General features: G+C 50.3%; 3 protein-coding genes across 5 annotated transcripts in view; all 3 read right to left on the reverse strand.

Moving 5' to 3' along the window:
* Nucleotides 1-469: 469 nt before the first annotated feature.
* On the reverse strand, nucleotides 470-6,511 carry GPR162 (G protein-coupled receptor 162). The gene is made up of 5 exons (XM_059403677.1): nucleotides 6,093-6,511; nucleotides 3,190-4,496; nucleotides 2,301-2,490; nucleotides 1,515-1,672; nucleotides 470-1,209 (listed from the first exon to the last, which is right to left on the reverse strand). The coding sequence occupies exons 2-5, from the start codon at nucleotides 4,054-4,056 to the stop codon at nucleotides 658-660; spliced, it is 1,767 nt and encodes a 588-aa protein (XP_059259660.1). The 5' UTR covers nucleotides 4,057-4,496; nucleotides 6,093-6,511; the 3' UTR covers nucleotides 470-657.
* A 590-nt stretch (nucleotides 6,512-7,101) lies between these two features.
* CD4 (CD4 molecule) overlaps nucleotides 7,102-22,350 on the reverse strand; it is a 40,892-nt gene continuing 25,643 nt past the window's right edge. For 2 of the 3 annotated variants that reach the window (XM_059403679.1, XM_059403678.1), the window contains 7 exons: nucleotides 12,514-12,672; nucleotides 11,839-12,099; nucleotides 11,150-11,482; nucleotides 10,217-10,417; nucleotides 9,517-9,641; nucleotides 9,111-9,178; nucleotides 7,102-8,847 (listed from right to left, as the gene is read on the reverse strand). In XM_059403679.1, the coding sequence (XP_059259662.1) occupies nucleotides 8,817-8,847; nucleotides 9,111-9,178; nucleotides 9,517-9,641; nucleotides 10,217-10,417; nucleotides 11,150-11,482; nucleotides 11,839-12,099; nucleotides 12,514-12,672 (1,178 nt within the window). In that variant the 3' untranslated portion in view covers nucleotides 7,102-8,816. The remainder of the gene's footprint in view (nucleotides 8,848-9,110; nucleotides 9,179-9,516; nucleotides 9,642-10,216; nucleotides 10,418-11,149; nucleotides 11,483-11,838; nucleotides 12,100-12,513; nucleotides 12,673-22,350) is intronic. The other variant, XM_059403680.1, reaches the window with a different exon arrangement.
* LOC132019917 (short transmembrane mitochondrial protein 1-like) lies at nucleotides 19,699-20,210 on the reverse strand. The gene has a single exon (XM_059403686.1). It carries the CDS (start codon nucleotides 20,147-20,149, stop codon nucleotides 19,967-19,969), a length of 183 nt encoding a protein of 60 aa, XP_059259669.1. The 5' UTR covers nucleotides 20,150-20,210; the 3' UTR covers nucleotides 19,699-19,966.

Genomic DNA, 22,350 nt, shown 5'->3' on the forward strand with positions numbered 1-22,350 from the left:
CCCTACCTCCACTCTTGGGTCCAGGACAAGGAGAGTGGATACCTCCCCCACACCCTCTTTTTTGGAAAAAGAGCCTTAGAATGCAGCATGAGATGCAGGCCTGTGACACCAACTCAGGCAAATCCTTTCCTGCCCAGAAAGTGAGGCCTAGGTGGATCTGGGGGAAGGAGGGGAGTTGGGGCATGGCACCTGGAATCCCACTCTGAAGCTACTTCACAAATCTGGACAGAGATCCTTCACACCCCAAAGCAGCAAACTCGAGTGTCTCCCCATGCCCACGTCCATGCCCAGCACAAGATGCTCTTATAAGCCTGTCCCTCTGCATGTCTTCATGTTTGAATTTGTCTTTGTCCGGGCATCTTTTGGTGCCTCTAATCACTGCCCCTACTCTATTTGGTCTTCTATGAGCCATTCCACCCCCAAGCCTCCCATCATACCCTCTACCACCCTAGCACACAGGACACCGAGGTTTCCATGGTAACACTTCAGGCTTTAATACATTTTGCTAAGAATGATGGAAGGTGAGTAGGACATCTGGTCACTGAGATGGGAGACAGCATCGGGCTCCAGGCCCCAGATCCAATGCCCATCTCCATGGAGTCTGGAGGTGTTACTCACCCAGGGCCTGTCCTCTGAGTCCTGCAGGCCCACTTGGGCTCAGAGGGTCAGCTGGGGGAAAATGGGATTACCTGGGCCCCAGGATCCTCCCCAAGGTCTTGCACTCCCCTCACCTCCTGTCAGGGAGCAGCGTCTCCCTGCACTCAACCCCAAAGGAAGTCCAACGGCTCTATTGTCAGGGGACCCAAGGGAGAGCCTGCGGGGTGAGAGGCCCAGGGGCCTGGGCCGGCGAGGAGAGGGCCCTGGCGAAGCAGTCGGAGAAGGCAGAGGTGTCTCATCAATGAAGGTGGTGATCTCTTCCCGGAAGAAGCCAGGACCCCGTGGGGGTCCCCCACCTGACCCCAACATCCCACCCTCCAGGAATTGGCGAAGGCTGGCCAGCCCCCCACCTTCAGCTTCTTCCTCATCCTCCTCATCCTCCAGCCTTTGTCTTCGCCCCAGGTACTCAGGAGGGCCCCCCAGGGCTCGGCTCTGAACCGGAAGGACCCGGATGTCATCAGAGGATGACCACTTATGCAGGATGGAGCCTGGTGCCCGAGGAGTAGAGAAGATGTTGGTCTCATCGTGGGACAGACGGCGGGACAGAGGGACCTGGGGAGAGGAGCAGGTAGACTCAGGGGTGCTATAGGGACAAAGGGGGGTAGAGGCAGGAACCAAAGCGGGGACTTGGCAAGATGCCTCTACCCCCTTAAAATTTTGCAAAACATTCTCTGATGGGCAAACCTGGTTCTGAGGGGTCAGAAGGGGAGCGTCTCTTGCCACACCTTTCTTTCACCTACCCCTTAGGGGCCCTGCAGGTCAGGGCTAGGGAGTGGGGAGTCGGGATCGTCAGCAGAGACTGGAGACAAGTAGTAAGGGGGTACCCAGAGAAGGAGGTACACTCCCTAGCCCCATACCTGTAAGTAGTGGACCCTCTCAAGAGGGGGAAAGAGCATGTGCCTTCCAGGCAGCAGCTTCACCTGGGAAGGGTCCCTGCCCCCTGGTCCTGTGGCACCATTAGCATCAAAGCGCACTTTGCACACTCGGCCGTCTGCATAGTCATCACAGCCTCCATCTAGGAGAGAAGAGGGGCAGGGTGGTTACAGACAGGGAATGCCCACGCCCCTCCCGGCCCCCTTTAAAACCTCCTGCCCCCTTTATAAGCTTCCGGGAGAATCCTGTTCCCACTAGTCTATAATCTCTAAGAGGAAAAGCAAGAGTGTCTAAGGTCTGCTGCATTCACTGCTAAGTCCCTAGTGCTTCATACATATAGACAGATTCACTGAAACAGTTACAACCCCGCCCCCAAGAACTGTCCCTATAGCTGGGGGGGGGGGGGGTCTCTCTCAGGGAGCTTAGCCTCCCCTCTGTACCACAGCCTTCCTTTAGGGTTGTCTTAGGACTCTGGACTGTTTCTCAGGCACTCGGCCTGGAGTGCGGAGGCAGAGCTGGGTAGTGTGGGCTTCCGGAGGGAAGCCGCCGCCGGGTGCAGGGAGCCCTCGGTGCAGGAGGAAGCCGTGGGTGCACATCGGGGTGCGTGATTAGAGAAAGGGGGAGACTGGAGTCAGCCCAGGGGCGGCGCAGGTTCCGTCCAGCAGGGGGCACTCCAGGGGAGCCCGTCCCCGCGCAGGGAAGGGCCAGTAGAAAAGGGCAGGAAAGGGAGCGGAAGCCGGGGAAAGCCAAAGCCCAGGCCTTCCTCTGACCGTCATCGCCATCCTCTTCGGACATGATGGCCACGCACTGCTCCCACACCGTGCGCACGTCAGCGCGGTAGCGCTCGCAGGACCAGATGAAGGAGGGCAGCAGCAGCGTCTGTGCCATGGAACACCACAGCACCGCCAGCACCATCCAGGGCGGAGCCGAGTCCGACTTAAGGGAGAAGAAGCTCACCACCTAGCGGGAGGATGGGGAATGGAGCGGGGTCACCACCGGGCGCACAGAGGTCCCACTTGACCCCAGATCCAGTATTCTAGTGCAGTGGGTGGACAGACGGGAAAGGATCGCCCACTTCTCAGAGGATCATGACAGAGGCAAAGTCGGAGGTGGAGATGGGATGAACAGAGGGGAAGGGACTGATTCAGAGGAAGGTCAGGGGTCAGGGACTGGAGATAAAGCCCTGAGGTCCAGAGGGATGGAAGCAGACGTGATACAGAAAACTTGAACACAGACAGAAATTCAGGAACCGGGACTAGACAGGGATGCAAAAAGCTGGGGTGGTGGCGCGAGCTCTCTGGGTTTTCCACTGGAGTGCTCAGAGACCCTGTGGTGTGTCCCCTAGAGCGTTAGGGAATGGGGACGGGAGCTGGGCTGCTGGATGGTAAGTCCGGGGGCTGAAGTGTGGAGCCATAAGGGAGATGGAGGATGGGTGGTGGTGTGAGCACTAGAAACCGGAAAACAGAAGACGAGGCTGGGGGTAACAGGAAGGAGGAGATGGGTGATAGAGGTGGGGAGGGGGCTTACAGATGTAGTGGGGGTGGGCAGAAGAGAAGAAGGCGAATAGCTAAGCTGTTGTATGTCTGATGGGCTGGGAGGTCAGGTGAATGTGCTGGGGCCTGGATATCGGGGAGAACCGGTGGGGGACCCCAATCTCACCAGGATGGGCACCCCTGTGAGCGAGTCATAGAGAAAGACGATGGCGCTGACCAAGTTGGTGACCTGCAGGGATGTCTTGGCTGACTCGGAGCCATCCAGCGAGGACCGCCGCTTCCCTCGGGCATCCTCCACCACGATGGCTGGCACCTCGAAGGCCGGCCGGGTCCCCAACCCCCCGGCCCCACCCCCCTTGGCCCCCCCCCCCGCCCCTGCTCTCCGGGCCAGCCGCGCCCTTCGGGGCCGGGCCCACAACGTCTGGTAGAAGGTGATGGCCACACAGACCAGCCCCATGACAATGCCCCCAAGGAGCAAGAGGCTGAAGCAGACGCCAAAACCCAGGCCGATCTTGGAGACTATGAACTGGCAGCCGCGGGCGTAGTAGCGCTCGCCGTTGTTGTGCCAGCCGATGGAGGGCAGTGTAGAGAGGATGAAGCTGACCATCCAGATGCCCATGACCGCGTGCAGTGCCTGCTTCTTGGCGTTGCTGAGGCGGTAGTTGACGGGCCAGCGCACCATCCACATGCGGTGGTAGGAGAGTGAGGCGACTGTGAAGCAGGTGGCCAGGGCCAGGGTGTAGTAGGTGGACACGAACACCTTGCAAATGCTCTCATTCCAGTCGTAGTCGGAGGAGGCCTGGCGCCGCAGCTGTACCACGGCGAAGGTGGTAAGGGGCACGGCCGCCATGAGTATGTGCGTGCCCGCCAGGAAGCAGAGCAGTAACTCCAGTGGCTTGTGCTTCTGCTGCTTGGCCGAGATGCTAAGAATGATCCAGGCATTGGCCAGCAGCGCCAGGAGCCCGCAGGCCAGCCAGGACAAGGCGTTTGAGCGCAGGGAGGCCTCCTCTGCCCCTGCCCCTCCCCGAGCCATCCTATCCTCCGGCCCCCCCACCCCCCTTTGGACTCCTGGGGGTGGGGGCTGGGTCTCACCCAGGAGCCCCACTCACACGCACGCCCATGATGCGTACAATCCCTGCCCCTTGGTGAAGCAGACCGTCCCTGGGCCTACCCGGCTGCTCAGCATTGCATGACTGACCCAGCTAAGGGGCAGTGTGGAGGGCAGGGTGGGGAGGAGACCGAGGGTCAGCAGAGGTGGTCCTCAGCCTCCATAGTGGGTGGGAACCTTCCTGAAGTACCCCTCCCGTTGATGGGGAGGCAAGCTGATTACTTTCCCAGCTATGAGGTTGACTGAGCGGCTCTGGTCCCCATGCCAGGACTTCTGGGTCTCTTCGTCCTCTGGTTCTTGACTAGTCAGGGATCTTCCAGGTACCCCAAGGGGTGTGGGGGGTGAGGCTCAGCCACCCGGACAAACTACAAGGGAGAAAGGACAGGTGGGAGGGGAAGACCAAAGGCAGGGCCTAGGCTGGCCTCGGACAGATGTCTTGTGCCCCCCTTCTCTGGAAACTTATAGAAAGTTATAGAAATAACTGATTACTAGGGGTCATAGGGTCATTCAGAACATTCTCCTGCCTTAAGTCGGATGGCCAGTCACACAGCCCACACAGTTCAAGAGCCCTGCTTTCCAGACCAGCAGGAAAGAAGGTATTCTAACCTCCTGTCTCCTATCCCTTTCCGCCCTTTTTCCTCCCTCTGGCATTCCCAGGTCCCTTCTTATATCCCCTGCTCAGTACTATTCAATCCCTATCTTCATGTCCCTGACTCTCTCTTCAGACCTACTGCTGGCAGGTGCATGACTTGTTTCTTTTTTGAGGTTCCTGGTAAACTGGGATATGTATGCTATCCCAGCTCTTCCCCAGCGTTCCAGCTCCTGGGCCCAGGGGTCTTGGTGCCCAGCTCCATGTCCCCAAGCCTGTGTGATCCTCCTCTAGCTCATGGGGGATCTGGGAAGATGGGAGAAAGGAGGCTGGGACCAAGGGGAGGGGGGGCTAGGGAACCCGAAGGCGGGGAAACCGCTGACATCAGAAGCATCCAGAAATGGAAAGATGGGGAACTAGGGGGAAAGAGGAGAGTTTGAGCAGAAGAGAAAGAAAGAGGGGGCAAAGTGATAGTATCTGAAAATAGAAGGAAAGCCCCAGAGACCCCGGGAGAGGAGGGTTGGGAAGGAAGAGGGGCTCTGTGAAAGGAGGGAGCAGGAAACAGGGAGACTGAGAAGAAAAGCCCAGTGTTCAATAAGGTGCTGACTCCCATTCTTTCCTCCCCTGCCCCAGCCTCAGTTTCCCTCTGATAGGAAGGAAGATAGTCCTGAATTTTGAGAAGCTGAGCTTCAGTGATTCCTGGGGAGGGGGCTAAGAGGAAATCAGGTGAAATCCTGAACAGAGTGGAGGCAAGAAGGATGAGCTAATGACTTTGGGGGGGAAACAAGGGTAAAAATGGGGCACAGCAGTAAGAGGGTCTACTTCCTGTGGAAGACCTCAGACCCTTGCCCTTCCTGAGAAGTCCTAGTCCACCCCCCACCTTTGTTCCATCCGGAGCCCAGTACACCCTAGTTGCCATGGTAATGGCCAGCCAGAGGGAGGTGGAAGGAATTGGTCAGAAGCGCCCCCCCACTACTCTCCCCTACAGCCTCGCACCCCTTTCCACCTACCCCCCACCCAGGTCCAGCGGGTGGGCTGTGGAAGAAAGAGACGGGGAGTCAGAGAGGAGGGAGGCAGGAAGGATGTGAAGGACAGAGAGGAGGTGAAGGACAGAGAAAGATCAGAGGAAGGTGGGAGGAGGATCTGGGGGACTCCACAGCGGACAGGGGTCCCTCGCCCTTCGGGGTGAAGGGGTAAGGTCAGGCGGCTCCTCCCTCCCGCCACCCACCGTGTACTCCCGGGCAGAGACAGCAGGTGGCTGGGGAGGAGGGGCCGGCCGGAGGGGAGAGGAGGCGGGTGGGGAGGAGGGGGCTGCGGGGATGGGGGCCGCGGGGATGGGGGCTGCGGGGCGACAGGGCCGGGGTCGTCTTACCTCTGGCTGAGTCCGGCACTGCCATGGAGACCGCACTCCCGACGCGGCTCGCCCGGGCTCCCGCCGCCTGCCGGCTCCAGCTCGCCCGCCCTCCTCCTCCCCTCCCTCCTTCCCTCCGGGCCTCCCTGCCCCCCCCCACCCTCGGTCCCAGCCTCCCGGGCTCGGTCCGCCGCTCACTCAGCCTCTACCCCCCACCCCAGGTCTTTCGGAGCACCCCCCCTCTCCCGGAGACACGCCGCCCGTGAGCCCCGGGTCAGGGGGCCGGCAGGGAGCTGCTCGGGGGGCGCGGGGGCGAGTGCGGGGCGGGGAACTGGACGGCGGCGACTTGGAGGGGGAGGGGCAGGGAAGGCGCCGGCAGGGAGGGGGCGAGGACGCTGGCGGGGAACCGGCTTCATTGGTGAGACGGTTCGTGTCCTGCCCCCACCCCACCCCGCTTTTCGACACGAACACCAGCTCAGAGAGGCAGCTGGTGGTGCTCGGGGAGGAGGAAGCGTGTGTGTCAGTGTGTATCCGTGAAGGCTGCGCCCGCCTGGAGTGTAGCGCGGAGGGGCAAGTGCTAGAGGGTTTGCTGCTGGGGCGGGGGCGCGACACTGGTCTCAAAGAATGCACCCCCCCCCCTACACACAGAGACCGCTTCTTCCTCCTGGAACACAAACTCTCACTTCTCTTGGGGATGCACACAATTGGCAGACACACATTACAGTTTCTCTTGGTCCTTTTTCTCCAGCACACACATATGTGTGTAGAGCACACGCAACCCTGCGGCGTCTCCCCCAAAGTCTGGGCCTCCTGCACACACAGGACCCTGTGGGGTGGGCAGTGGGGTAATCGGGCTCCAAAGAACCCCTCCCCCACCAAGGGAAACTTCACCTCCTTCCTCTGGCAAGCTTGGCAACTTCTCCTCTGGGCCTGATCCCAAAGATCAGAAGATCCTGGTCCCCAGAGAAGAGTCTGTCTGTCTGCCTGTCTCTCTCACATACACACGAACACACAGAAAAGAGCATTTTCTTTATAGTAAGTTTATTGTATTTTTCTGTGGCAGGGGCTGGAGTGGGCAGGAATACCAAGCAAGCAATGGGGAGGGAGGGAGCCCTCCTGGAAGGGGCAAGCTGGAAAGAGAAGATTAGGGTCAGGACTGAGACAGGTGGTGAGAAAGGGAAGGAAGGAGAGGCAGAGGAGGCTGGGGATCCTGAGAGAAATGGACCAAAAAGAGGAAGAAGAAGCCTCTTGTAACCCCAATTTTCCTGTATCCTGGATGGTTTGGAGGAGGGATGAAGGAAAGTACAGGGCAGGGGGATGGAAGCCCGGCTCTGTCACCCTTTACAGGAGTCCCTCAGAGGGTTCCCTCTCCAGCCAACTCCCTGCCCCCTCCCCCTGGCAAAGCTCACCTTCCAGAAGGTTCTGCAACAGGGTGAATGGTAGGTCACTGGGCACTCTCTCTCCCACGGGGCCTGTGGCTCCCAGCCTGTGCTCTGATTAGGAGAACTGACAGCTTTGTCCTCTGGTAACAGGATTCTGCCACCGGCAGGTGAATAGAGGAGGGATTTCAGACAGGGGGGCTCCTCTTCCATGTTTCTGAACTCTCTGAGGCAAGCCCTTTCTGAGGTGGCGTGCTTTTACGAATCCAGAGCTTGGTCCTCACCAGAGCTTGGTCCTCGGCATCAGCGACTAATCAGCTGCAGACATCTGTGTGGTACTTGTCTCTGTGTTCAAGGCATAGCCCTGGAACTAAGGGTTAGGAGACCTGGGCTCATCCTTTGGCACTGACTAGTTGTGTAACCTTGGGTGATCATCTGACCTCTCTGAGTTCCATTTCTGGTCTATAAATTGGAGATGCTAATCTTGGTCCCAACACTCCTAGCTCTACACTATCTTCTTCTTCTTCTTTTTTTTTTTTTAAAGATTTTATTTATTTATTTGACAGGCAGAGATCACAAGTAGGCAGAGAGGCAGGCAGAGAGAGGAAGCAGGCTCCCTGATGAGCAGAGAGCCCGATGCGGGGCTCAATCCCAGGACCCTAGGATCATGACCTGAGCTGAAGGCAGAGGCTTTAACCCACTGAGCCACCCAGGTGCCCCTCTACACTATCTTCTTAAGGTTTAAACAGACAAAGAATGTGAAACGGGCTCATAAACTGACACATACGGCTTGGGGCATAAGGAATTGTGTCTGTGCACAAGTGTGCACTCTGTACACACGTGTGGGTCCAGGGGTGCCTGTTGGTGCACAGGTCACGATGTGAGTCTGTGTCCTGCCAACATGGATTGAGAAGCAGACCAAATGGAGCAGTGGAAGCTGGCAGTCAGGAGCCTTTGGATCTAGATCTACCCTCCTCCGGCTGTGTGATCTAAGGCTAGGGTCTGCCCCCTCTGGTCCCAAAGTCCAGACCAGTAAAATCACAGCCCTGCGCTTCATGCTTCAGACACCCAGCCTTACCCTCCAAGCCAGGCAGGGCTGGTCCCACGTGATTCCCCGGGGACCAGTGGGCCATGAGGGAAAGAGCTGGGAAGAAATCATCGATAGGGCTAGGCTTGATGTGCAGGAAACCAGGAGAAATGATATAAGCCTCAGCAGGTGGACTAATGCCAAGGAGAGCGGGAGAGGGCCGGAAGTGCCAGGGTCTGCTACATTCATCTGCTCTGCGCAAGCCCAGGAGCCGGGCAGGAAAGGCAAGGGAAGGCAGCTGGGGAGGCTACGAGCCGGAAACTCCGTTGGCCCTGCGCCTCAGATGAGATTGCATGCCTTCTGGAGCCGGCTGGAGGAACAAAGCAGAGCAAGTTTATTCTTCTCCAGACTCCTTTGTATCCTCGAAGCCCCTCATCTCCCAGCCGCACTCTCCCTTCTTGTGCAGTGGCAGCCAATGGGCCCCAGCTACAGGCTGGTCTCCAGAAAGATCCCCAGCCTGCTGCCCCCCCCCCTCTGCCATCCCCCCCCTCCCCGCCTCCCCCCCCCCCCCCCCCCCCGCCCCCCCCCCCTTTTCCCCCCCCCCCGCCCCCCCCCCCCACACCCAGTCCTTACTGGGGGCATTGGCAGGTTTTCTTCTCACTGAGGAGTCTCTTGATCTGAGACATCCGTGCTGCCTGCCGCTGTCCGGGAAGAAAGGAGCGTCGTGAGGGTCCCAGGCCTCCAGAAGGGAGGCGCCCCTTGGAGGTGGGAGCGGGGAGAGCTGGGAGAAGAGAAGCAGGTACTCTGGCTGAGGCCATCTGTCCCAGAATTAACTCTTTGCTCTCTCCAGTCTCTCCCTTGGCATGGGATCTGGAACAGGGCCCAGTCTGCCATGAGGGAACCGGCTGGACAGGCTGAGAGGACAGGGCGGGAGTGGCTCACATGTTCAGGATACTGTTGTTGTCGCTGTTGTCTACAAGCCCCAGGTGCTCGGATGCCCTATGAGGAGTGCAAGGGGGGTCTGGGGTGGCTCACTCACCCTGCGGTGCCAGCACTTAATACAGCAGAAGATGCAGAGCCCAAGGAGAAGCAGAAGACCTAAGATCCCGCCCAGCACAATGGCCAAGAGCTTTGGCCAGGCCTTGGTGAACACTGGGGACAAAACTGGAGGCGAGAGGGAGAAAGAGAGAGATGTTTCAGCCCACTGCCCTCCATCAGGGCGCCAGCCATTCTGGAGGGCCCCAGGAATGCCTCACTGCCCAGCTCCACTTGGGGCTCAGCCTTGGGCCGGGAGAGCAGGGCAGGGTCCACAGGGCTCTCACAGGCTGCCAGGGCTGAAGGGGAAGGACTGGGGCAGGGGTTTTAAGGTTTAGAGACTCCAGGGCCCTCTGGGGAACTGGAAGCAGCGGTTTCAGGCTGTGCATGGGGCATGCGTGTGTGCATGTGTGAGTATGTGCGTGTGTCTGGGTTTGGAAAAAAGCCAGCAGAGGCGGAGGCTCTTGGTCAGAGGGGCCCCATTCCTGGGCTGTACATCTCAAGAAGGCAGGTACTTGCGGGGTTAGGAACCACACCTCGCCTTACCTCATTTGCCCTGTGTGTCCAGGCAGCTGGAGAATAACCCACCCCTCTCGGAGGAACTAGGAGGCCGGGATGCTGGGTGGTGTCCGACGCATGGAAGGTCCCACAACTGAAGAGCGAAGGGTTTGGGGTTAGACCACGGAACCTGAGTCCTCACTCACCCTCAACCTTGGAGGCCAGCAGGACTTTGTCTTTGTCACTCAGTAGGCACTGCCATGTTCCGTCCTCGGGCTCCACCACCGACACCAGCTTCTGCTGCTTCGAGACCTTGGCAGCCCGCTCTTCCAGATTCAAGCTCAGCGTCAGCTCCGGGGAGGTGGGTCCCATCACCTCACAGGTCAAATTGTTCGTAAACTTCGTCACTACAGAGGGACAAGAGCCTGAGGCTGGGAGCCTGGATCTCTGAGCTCCCTCATAGCCCCCATGCTCTATTTTGACAACAGTCAAAATAGTCCACACGAATCCCCCTCTTTGAGCCTCTCAGAGCACATTTTCAAGCAGTTACACAAAGAAAAGACAGGTTTCGAGGCCCAGGGTCTTGAACTTGAATCTTGACCCCAGTGCTTACTATCTGTGGGTCCCTGACAGTGACTCGACAGCCCAGCCCCAGACATTAATTAAATACACAGTAAATTCACAAACACATGTAAAGCTCTTGAATGTGTATGATGCAGAGGGAGCCTCAAGATTTAGCCATTATTATTTGTGGAGTAACAGTGATGGAGGAGATAAGGAAGTCAAGAGCTCAGCGCGAGCCTGACATTACGCTGTCATACTAAGAGCAGATTCTGTTCTCGTCCTTAGGAGAAAGAGGCCCACAGAGGCAGGGGGCTTAGGCACAGGGCTGGGCAGAGGCAGAATTAGAGCCCTGGTTCCCAGCTCAAGCCCTCTGGGGATTCTCAGCAGAGCCCACGCCGGGCTGGCTCACAGATGTCAAGTCTCAGTTCAAAACCAGCTCCAAACCAGAAGGCCCCAGATCAGCTCCAACAGGGAACTAGGTCCAGGGCTGAGGCCTCCCTGTTGGGGCCAGCCCTGCCTCAGAGCCAGCCCTGGGCCATACCCCTCCACCTCCCTTTCTCAGTCTAGTTCCTCACCTCGCATCACCACCAGATTCACTTCCTGCTGCAGTGTCCCCTTGGCAAGACTCAGGGTCAGGGTTCCAGAACCAGCATACTGAGACGAAGCCTGGGGCAGGATAAAGCTGAGTGGGAGCGTTTCCTTCAGCTGCAGTCTGGGGTGGTGGACCTCTTTGACAAATAGCTTCTTGTTCTCCAAGGTGAAGGAGCTCCAGAGCAGGGAGGAGGGAGCGCCCTCTGTCCGCCACCTCAGCTCTCCGCTCAGCTTTTCAATCTCGAAGTTAAGTGGGAAGGAGAACTTCACCTGCTCCCCTTCTCTTGAATAGACTGTGTTAGAGACCTTCTGGAAACCTGGAGGTGGGAAGAGAAAGAAGCTGGGTCCGGAGATAGGAAAATGAGGGGGTATGGGGTAGGGTAGGTATGGGCTGGGGACAGCCAAGGGATGGAAGGGGAGGGAACATGAGTCTAAAGCCCTCAGGTCACCATCTACCTCTCCCATCCTCTCTGGTCTCTCCACCCCAGATTGTTCCCAAGGCAGCACCTCCTCCCCCTTGGAAGTCCTCATAGAACAGTCCGACTCCGGAGGGGACTGGAGCCTCCCTCTGTGGACCAGCAGTGGACCCAGGAGCAGAGCAGTGGGAGCAGCGGGCGGGTGTGCCTGCCACTGAGGCAGAGGGGAGACTGCAGGGGAAAGGCACCCCTCTTACCCAGCACCAAGATGTTTATGTTGAACACCACTGTCTTCTGGTTCTGGGAGATGGTGCATGTCCAGGTCCCGCTCTCCTGCACGTCCAGCCCGGACAGCGAGAGTCTGTGGCCACTGCCCTTGCTTTTATTCCCTGGACCTTTCCATTGCACGGAAGGGCTACTACCAGAGGGGGCCTCCACGGTCAAGGTCAGCTGCTGCCCTTGCAGCAGGCGGATGTTGCTGCCGCCGCTGCTGCTGCCGGTGTTCCACTTGGCAGTCACTGTGGAAGGAACAGGCCACCTGTGTCACACACACGCTATCCCCCAAGGGGAAGGAAGAAGCCAGGAAACCCAGAGTGTTTCTCCATTATCGCTGCTAAGACCCCCGAGGCAGAGATTCCCTCTCTCCTCCTCAGGCAGGCCTTCTTCCCAGCCTTTCTTGCTTTCCCTCCTTCCTCTGGCTCCAGCCCTTCTCCCCACCCATCCACCTCCCAGGTTTCTTCCTTTCCCACTGTGAGACAGAGACCAAGACCGGGACCAAGACCAGAAGCCTGAGGAGGGTTTGAGGAGACACGGGGGCCAGTCTGAGCACTTCAGGACTGTGGAGGAGCCACGAGCAGCTCAGGCTTGGTTTTGGTGGAGGATTGGGAGTCAGGGAGGAAGGCAGTTGGCTGGAGGGCCCCTCATCTACTCACGGTTGAACACCAGCAGCTCCACTGCTTGCTTCTTGCCATCTACCTCACAGAAGTAAACCCCCGAGTCTGCTGCTTCAAGATTCTTGATAATCAGAGGGAAGGATCCTTGGTCCCACAGGTTTTTTTTCGATTCCACACGATTCTTCAGCTTGGAGGCACCTGGGAGCAGAAGTCAGATGGAGGAGGCTGGGGTAGCCTGAAGGCATGACATCCCTGGGGAGGGCAGGGCCCACGACTTTTCTGATCTCAGTCCCTAACTTCCTGCAGAATCAGAAAACCCCAGACCGGTGAGGTGGTCCCATCACCCTCATTTAACTGGCCAAGACAGTATCGCCTTAATCCAAAATAAAATAATATCATCTCCAGAGTGCCACCTCCTACAGGGCCCAATACTTTACATGCATCATCTCAAGTAATCTTCACAACAATTCCAAGAAGTAGGCGCCATTTTGGCTTATTTTGCAAGTTGTGTAGCTGCCTCACCTCATACTTAGGCCTTGTTGGCAGGAACATGAACCAGTCCAATTTCTGTAGAAGGTAATTTATAATATCTACTGGAATTACAAACGCACACACAAAAATACCCATCCACCAAGAAAGGATAGGTCGAGTAAATTATGGTTCGCTCCTTCAATGGAATGTTGTATGAGAAGAAGGAAGAAGCTATTTGCTGAATGGAATAATAGCTAAGAAACATCATTAACTGAACAAAGCAAGATATTAGACAGGCTGCCATTCGCCTACAAAGGAGGAAGAAATTTACCTATCTATAGCTATCTCTTTGCAGATGCTGTGTATAGGAACATGTATTTCTAGAAGTAAACAGAAGAACAGCGTAACTTTGGGTGCCCCTGGGGAGAGGCAGTGAATACCCCCAAGGACAAGTGGGGGGGTACTTCTCACTACACACCCTTTTCTACCTTTTGGATTTGTTAATAGAGTACAATATTAGACCAAAAAAAAAAAAAAAAAAAAAGTGATGGCTGCCCAGAACAGGTCCATCAGTAAATTTCCTAGTGCTGACCAGGAAATTCCCATGTTGACTGGTTAAAGGTCACATTTCTGGGGGTTGAAACTGCAGTTAGGTTAGGTATAAAGTCTTGGTTTACCGACTTGGGGCCTTAATATAAGTGACACGATTTTAGGCCTGTTGCTTTCATTTTAACAAGATGAAAGAGAAAAACACTTTTTTTTAAAAAGATTTTATTTATTTGACAGAGAGAAATCACAAGTAGGCAGAGAGGCAGGCAGAGAGAGAGAGGAGGAAGCAGGCTCCCCGCTGAGCAGAGAGCCCGATGCAGGACTCGATTCCAGGACCCTGAGATCATGACCTGAGCCGAAGGCAGTGGCTTAACCCACTGAGCCACCCAGGCACCCAGAAAAACACTTTTACAGGAAGGAATAGCCATCATGGGTGACTGATAGGAAACCAGGGATTGAAGTAGAGGGGAAAAAAAAAATCCTGACTCTCTGGTTCAGAAATTGGGGGAGCCAGGGGAGTCAGGGATCAGGAAGTTGAGAAGGTGAGGTGTTCTGGAGGAAAATCAAATCCTAGAAACAGAACAAAAACACTGACACAAAAGATGGGAATTTTTAGAAAGGAGCACATTGTTTCAACCTCACAGGCAATCAAAGAAATTCAAATTAAAACAACAATGATATATTTTTCTTTTGAGATTTTATTTATTTATTTGACAGAGAGATCACCAGCAGGCAGGGGGGGTGGCGGGAAGCAGGCTCCCCGCTGAGGAGAGATCCTGATGCGGGGCTGGATCCCAGGACCCTGAGATCATGACCCGAGCCAAAGGCAGAGGCTTAACCCACTGAGCCACCCAAGTGCCCCACCAGTGATATCAAATTAGCAAAAAGAAAAGAAAAAGAAAGAAAGGAAGAAAAGTGTTAAATAATACTACTCAGGGCTGGCAAGAGTGCTAGTGGAAAAGGCACTGTTAGCTAGACTTAGTGTAAATGGATGGAACCTTTCTGGAAGCCATCTTGGCAGTATATACTATCTATTATTAAAAACTTATACCCAGGGGGCACCTGGATGGTTCAGTTGGTTAAGCCAGAGCCTTTAGCTTAGGTCAAGATCCCAGTGTCCTGGGATCGAGTCCCACATCGGGCTTCCCCTGCTCTGCAGGGAGCCTGCCTCTCCCCCTGCTTGTGCTCTCTCTCTCTCTGTCAAATAAATAAATAAAATCTTAAAAAAAAAAAAAACAAAAAAACCCTTATACCTTTAATTTCATTTCTAGAATGTTATCCTTAAAACAATAATTTAAAAATGCAAACGAAAATGTAGGAGCAAATAGGGGCGCCTGGGTGGCTCAGTGGGTTGAGCCTCTGCCTTTGGCTTGGTCATGATCCCAGGGTCCTGGGATCGAGCCCCGCATCGGGCTCTCTGCTCAGCGGGGAGCCTGCTTCCTCCCCTCTCTCTGCCTGCCTCTCTGCCTGCTTGTGATCTCTCTCTGTCAAATAAATAAATAAAATCTTTAAAAAAAATGTAGAAGCAAATATAATAGTGTTGTTAATAGGGTACATTAGACAAAAAGATAATGTTTGTATATTATAGTATATTAATTTGGAATATTAGGTTGGCACCAAAATAACCCAAATATTTTTTTTTCTTTCTTCCTATTTAACTCATCCCCCTACACCCACCCCCTCTGGTAACCATCAGTTTGTTCTCTATAATTAAGAGTCTGTTTCTTGATTTGCCTCTCTCTCTTATTTTTTCCCCTTTGCTGATTTGTTTTGTTTCTTAAATTCCACATATGAGTGAATTTATGTGGTATCTGTCTTTCTCTGAGTTATTTCAGTTGACATCATACCCTGTAGCTCCACCCATGTTGTTGCAAATGGCCAGATTTCATTCTTTTTTATGGCTGAGTAATATTTCGTTGTGTGTATATGCCACACCTTCTTTAGCCGTTCATCTATCGATGAACTCATCTATCGATGGACATCGATGGCTGCTACCAAATCTCGGCTATTGTAAATTAATGTTGCAGTACCTATGGGTGCCTGTATCCCTTTGAACTAGTGTTCTTGTTTCCCTGGGTAAACAGCTAGTTGTGCAATTCCTGGGTCGTAAGGTAGTTCTATTTTTAACTTAAAAAAAATTTGTTTTAAAAGATTTTATTTATTTGAGAGAGAGAGTGAAAGAGAGCATGAGAGGGGAGAAGGTCAGAGGGAGAAACAGACTCCCCCCGGAGCTGGGAGCCCCATGTGGGACTCGATCCCAGGACTCCAGGATCACAACCTGAGCCGAAGGCAGTTGCTCAACCAACAGAGCCACCCAGATGCCCTATTTTTAACTTCTTGAGGAATCTCCATAATGTTTTCCACAGTGGCTGCACCAGTTTGCATTCCCACCCACAGTGCAAGAGGGTTCCTTTTTCTCCACATCCTCACCCAACTCTTGTTGTTTCTCAGGTTGTTGGTGTTAGGTTTAGCCATTCTGATTGGTGCGAGGTGATAAGGCATTGTGGTTCTGATTTGCATTTTCCCCATGATGAGTGACCTTGAGCATCTTTTCATATGCTTGTTGGTCATCTGTCTGTCTTCTTCAGAGAAATGTCTGTGGTCTTTTGCCCCATTTTAGAAAGGATTATCTGCTTTTTGGGTGTTGAGTTGTATCAGTTCTTTATATATTCTGGATACCAACTCTTAATCGGATATGTCATTTGCAAATACCTTCTCCCATTCCATAGGTTGCCCTTTAGTTTTGCTGATTGTTTCCTTCACTGTGCAGAAGCTCTATTTTGATGTAGCTCCAATAGTTTATGTTTGTTCTTATTTCCCTTGCCTCAGGAGACATTTTTGAAAGAAGTCACTATAGCCGATGTCAGAGAAGTTACTGCCTGTGTTTTCTTCTAGGATTTTTATGGTTTCAGGTGTCACATTGAGGTCTTCAAGCCATTTTGAGTTTACTTTTGTGTATGGTGTAAGAAAGTGGTCCAGTGTCATTCTTCTGCATGTGGCTGTCCAGTTTTCCCAGCACCGTTTGTTGAAGAGACTGTCTTTTTCCCATTGGATATTCTTGCCTTCTTTGTCAAAGATTAATTGACCATATAATTGTGAGTTATAGCTTGTAATAGCTTGTAATACTTCTGGATTTTCTATTCTGGTTTATTGATTTATGGGTCTATTTTTATACGAATACCATACTGTTTTGATTACTACAGCTTTGTAATATAACTTGAAATCTGGAATTGTGATGCCTCCAGCTTTGCTTTTCTTTTTCCAGATTGCTCTGGCTATTCGGGGTCTTCCATGGCCTATACAAATTTTAGGATCGCTTGATCTAATTCTGTGAAAACTGCCGTTGGTATTTTGATAGGAATTGCATTGAATCTGCAGATCGCTTTGGGTAGTACAGACATTTTAACAATATTTGCTCCTCCCATCTGTGAATGTGGAATGTTTTCCCATTTCTTTGTGTCATCTTCAATTTCTTTATCAGTGTTTTGTATTTTTCAGAGTACAGGTCTTTCACCTTTTTGGTTGGGTTTATTCCTAGGTATCTTATTATTTTTGGTGCAATTGTATTAAAACAAGTTTTAATGAAATGGAAATATTATAGTAATAACATATTTTATATAACATATTTTAATATATTTTAAAAGTAAAATAACATATTTTATGTGTATTTATATGTATATGTAAAATAAAATATTTTATATGTTATATAAAATAACATATTTTATAATAACATAAAATAACATTTTAAAAGTTGCATGAGAATAGTCTTGACTTTTTAGTTGTGAATTACAAAATTTATACAAACTCATATCTTCCCTTTTCCTTTGCCTACCCTTCTAATATTACTGTAAACAGTTTGGTGTGGATTCCTCCATACTTTTTTCTTTGCTCATACAAATATATGGAGTTTTTAAATTAGAATGAGATTGTTTTTGAGGTACCTGGGTGGCTCAGTCAGTTAAGCATCTGACCTTTTAAAAAAAATATTTTATTTATTCGACAGAGAGAGAGAGAGCACAAGCAGGGGGAGCAGCAGGTAGAGGGAGAGGAAGAAACAGACTCCCCACTGAGCAAGGAGCCTGACACGGGGCTCTATCCCAGGATCCCGGGATTATGATCTGAGCTGAAGGCAGATGGCCTAACCAACTCAGCCACTCAGGTGCCCCAAGCATCCAACTCTTGGTTTCAGCTCAGGTCATGATCACATGGGTCATGGGATTGAGCCCTGCATTGGCTTCCATGCTCAGCAGGAAGTCTGCCTGAAGATTCTCTCCCTCTGCCCCTCCCCCCCCACTCTCTCTCTCAAATAAATAAATAAATCTTTAAAACGGCATTATATTAACATAAACTTACTCCGCCCACTTAAAATATGTTAGATATCCTTCTAAGCATATACACATGGAGCTTCATTTTTTGTTTGTTTTATTTTGAAATTATGAGAGCTAATCTTTTTATTCTTGATCTTCTAAATCAAAATTTTTATTTCAATATAACTATAGGAAATAATACAGAAATCTCAAGTACCCTTTACCCAGGTTACCCCAATGGTAATAGCTTGTAAAATTGTAGAACATCACAACCAGGATATTAGCATTGATACAGTCAAGATACACAACATTTTCTTTTTTTTGTTTTTAAGATTTTATTCATTTATTTGACAGACAGAGATCACAAGTAGGCAGAGAAGCAGGCAGAGAGAGAGGAGAAAGCAGGCTCCCTGCTGAGCAGAGAGCCCGATGTGGGGCTCAATCCCAGGACCCTGGGATCATGACCTGAGCGGAAGGCAGAGGCTTTAATCCACTGAGCCACCCAGGCGCCCCAATACACAACATTTTCAACACCACAAGGATGTTGCCTTTTTCTAGCCATATCTCCTTCCCTCAACCCCAGACCCTAGATTCCAAACCTCTCCCTCCCTTAGCTTCTGTAATCATTAATTACAGTAATTAATACAGTAATTACTCCATTTCTATAATCTGTCATTTCAAGAATGTTATATAAATGGAATTACACAGTATATTACCTTCAGTATTAACTTTTTTTAGTTAATTTTTTGGATTGACTTTTTAAAAATTTTTTTTGATTGACTTTTTTTTTTTGGATTGACTTTTTTTTTCAGGTTGCTGTATATATCTATAGTTCATTCTTTTTACTGCTGAAAAGTATTCCATTGTATAGATATAACCAGTCATCCACTGAAGGACATTTGCATTGTTTCTATTTGTTGGCTATTATGAGTAAATTTACTATAAACAATTATATACAAATTTCTGGGTCAACATAAATCTTCATTACATTTCTCCAGGATAAATGCCCAGGAGGGCAATTGTTGGGTTGTTGCATGTTTAGCTCTTAAGAAACTGCCAAACACGGGGCGCCCGGGTGGCTCAGTGGGTTAAAGCCTCTGCCTTCGCCTTGGGTCGCGATCCCAGAGTCCTGGGATCGAGTCCTGGGATTGAGCCCCGCATCTCTGCTTGACTGGGACCCTGCTTCCTCCTCTCTTTCGGCCTCTCTCTCTGCCTGCCTCTCTGCCTAGTTGTGTTCTCTGTCTGTCAGATAAAATAAAATAAAATCTTAAAAAAAAAAAAAAAGAAACTGCCAAACTTCTTTTCCAGAATGGCTGTATCATTATATACTCCCACCAACAATGCCAGAGTAAACCAGTTTCTCTTCATCTTCACCAGCATTTAGTATTGTTATTATTTTTTATTTTGGCCATTCTGTGTATGATACCTCATCGTGGTGCCGATTTGCATTTCCTTAATGACTAATTATGTTGAAGACATTTTCACGTGCTTTTTCTCATCTCTATATCCTCTTTGGTAAAATATCTGTTCATACCTTTTGGCCATTTTCTAATTGGATTGGGGTTTGTTTTGGGGGGGGGGCTTGGTATTGAGTTTTGAGAGTTGTTTACATGTTCTAGGCACTAGTCCTTTGTTGGATAGGTCGTTTGCATGTATTTTCTTACATTTAATAAATTATCTTTTCCTCTTCTTAGTAGACTTTTGGAGAGCAAAGTTTTTAATTTTGATGAAGACCAAATTATGCACGTTTCCTTTTAGGGACTGTGCTTTTGGTATCAAGTTTAAGAACTCTTTGCCCAGTCTAGGTCCTGAAAGTTCTCTCGTATGGTCTATAATTTTACATTGAAGTTCATAGTCCATTTTGAGTTTTTTTGTTTGTTTGTTTTTGTTTTTTTTTTAGTAATTAAAGGTCACATTTACTAATCTAGCACCATAATTCCAGTCTTAGGCCGTCTCAAGTGGCTGGAAGGAGGAAGGGACAGGTGAGGAAGCTGGAAAAGGGTGGTTCTTAACTTGTGGCCCCATCTGTGCTCTCAGGCAATGCAGGATCTAACAGGAAAATTATTGAGGCTGGAATTTAAAACAAAAACTTTTGGTTCAGATGGTAAGGAGGCCCTCAAGAACAGCAGAATCGGTATATCCAGAAGGCAGTGCTGGAGTCCGCCTCATGAGCTAGGGGGTTTCTTCTTGGCATCCAAGTCCTTTTTTATTTCTTCTGGTTTTTTAGCCAGGTTTGGAATGTCATAGTTCTGAGCCAGATACATTCCAACCACGTTGCCAAGAGTAAATCCAAGCAGGAACTGCAGCATGGCGTCGGCGAGGAGAGGCGCGAAGGGCGGCTGCCCCATTTTGAGTTTTTAACTAAGGTGTGAGACTTAGGTCAAGGGTTTGTTGTTGCTGATGATTGTTTTTTACCTATGGATGTCCAATTATTCTAGCACCATTTGTTGAAAATGCTATCTTTCCTTCAATACACCTTTGTATTAAAAAAAAAAAAAGTCTGTTGGACGTATTTATGAGGGTCTATTTATGGGTTCTCTATTTTGCTCCATAGATCTATGTGTCTACCCCTCGACCAATACCACATAACTTTGATTACTCTAGATATATAATAAGTCTTGAAAGCAGATAGACTGAGTTCTCCTACTTTATTCTCCTTTTGGAGAATTGGCTTAGTTCTTTGAGTTCTTTGGTTTTCCCTATAAATTTTTGAATAATCTTATTTATATCTACAAAAGAAATCTTGCTAGGACTTTGATAGGAATTGTGTTAAACCTGTATATCAATGTGGGGAGAACTGACAAATTTACAGTGTTAAGTCTTCCACTTATAAATATGGCATGTCTCTATTTGTTTAGATCTTCTTTGACTACTTTCATCAGTATTGTGTAGTCTTTAGCATACAAATCCTGTGCATGTTGTTACATTTACCTAAGTATTTTTTTTTTTAAAGATTTTATTTATTTATCAGAGAGAGAGGGGGAGAGAGCGAGCACAGGCAGACAGAATGGCAGGCAGAGGTAGAGGGAGAAGCAGGCTCCCTGCCGAGCAAGGAGCCCAATGTGGGACTCGATCCCAGGACGCTGGGATCATGACCTGAGCCGAAGGCAGCTGCTTAACCAACTGAGCCACCCAGGCGTCCCTACCTAAGTATTTTTTGAGCATTTGTAAATAGCATTATTTTTTAAATTTCTGTACACACATATTCATTGCTAGGATACAGGAAAACAATAGGTTTTTGTATTTTTCTCATCTTTTTTTAAAAGATTTTTTTTTATTCACTCGATAAACAGAGATCACAAGCTGGTAGAGAGGCAGGCAGAGAGAGAGGAGGAAGCAGACTCCCTGCTGAGCAGAGAGCCCAACATGGGGCTTGATCTCAGGACCCCAAGACCATGACAAGCTGAAGGCTGAGGCTTTAACCCACTAAGCCACCCAGGCACCCTGCTCATCTTCTTCTTCTTCTTTTTTTTTTTTTTTTTTAAGATTTTATTTATTTATTTGACAGAGAGACACAGCAAGAGAGGGAACACAAACAGGGGGAATGGGAGAAGGAGAAGCAGCCTTCCCACTGAGCAAAGAGCCGGATCCGACTGGATCCCAGAATCCTGGGATCACAACCTGAGCCAAAGGCAGGTGCTTAATGACTGACCCGCCGAGGCGCCCCCCTCTTAACTTCTGTAACCTTACTAAACTCATAGGTCGATTCTAAGAGTTTTTTTAAAAATATAGATTCTTTGTCATTTGCAAATTAGAACAGTTTTATTTCTTCTTTTCTAATTACTATTTTTTTTGTATACTTTTCTTGCCTTATTGCACTGGCTAGGGGTTGCAGTACTATGTTGAATACAGGGAGTAAAGCAGATATCTTTGCTCTGTTCCGATTCTTAGAGGAAAGCATTCAGTCTTTCATTATTAAGTATAATATGAGTTGTAAGATTTTTTTAGATGCTTTTTAAATTTTCACTCAGTTTGGGGCCCCTGAATGGCTCAGTTGGTTAAACGTCTGACTCTTGATTTTGGCTCAGGTCATGAACTCAGGGATGGAACCCCAAATTGCATCAGGATCTCTGCTCAGCGGGGAATCTGCTTCCCCCTCCCCCTCTGCCTGCCTTTCTGCCTACTTGTGATCTCTCTCTGTCAAATAAATAAATAAAATCTTAAAAAAAGAAAAATAAAGATTCTCTCTCTCCCTCTCCCTCTGCTCCACCCCCAATTTCCTCCCTGCTCTCTAAAAAATAAATAAATACAATCTTTAAAAAAAAGTTTTTTTACTCAATTTAATGTGCTTTTCTTTTTCTCTTGAGACTTCACTACTGACCCACAGAATACTGAAAATGTGTTGTTTTCAAGTGTGTGGAGATTTTCCCGTTAGATTTCTGTTATTGATTTCTGGTTTGATTCCATGTGGTCAGAGAACACACTGCATAATTTCAAATATTATTATTTTTGTTTGGATTTTATTCATTTACTTGACAGAGAGAAAGACACGGAGAGAGGGAATCTATAGGCTAAATATCTTACCAAATTTGGGACATTTCAGCCATTT

This window comes from Mustela nigripes, chromosome 6 (genome assembly GCF_022355385.1).
Source record: "Mustela nigripes isolate SB6536 chromosome 6, MUSNIG.SB6536, whole genome shotgun sequence".
Classification (NCBI taxonomy): domain Eukaryota; kingdom Metazoa; phylum Chordata; class Mammalia; order Carnivora; family Mustelidae; genus Mustela; species Mustela nigripes.

Coding starts and splice junctions, on each gene's coding strand:
- GPR162 (XM_059403677.1), bottom strand. CDS start 4,056: ATGGCTCGGGGAGGGGCAGGGGCAGAGGAGGCCTCCCTGCGCTCAAAC. Junction 2,491..3,189: donor TCACAGGGGTGCCCATCCTG/GTGAGATTGGGG, acceptor TCCTCCCGCTAG/GTGGTGAGCTTCTTCTCCCT. Junction 1,210..1,514: donor AGAGGGTCCACTACTTACAG/GTATGGGGCTAG, acceptor TCCTCTCCCCAG/GTCCCTCTGTCCCGCCGTCT.
- LOC132019917 (XM_059403686.1), bottom strand. CDS start 20,149: ATGGGGCAGCCGCCCTTCGCGCCTCTCCTCGCCGACGCCATGCTGCAG.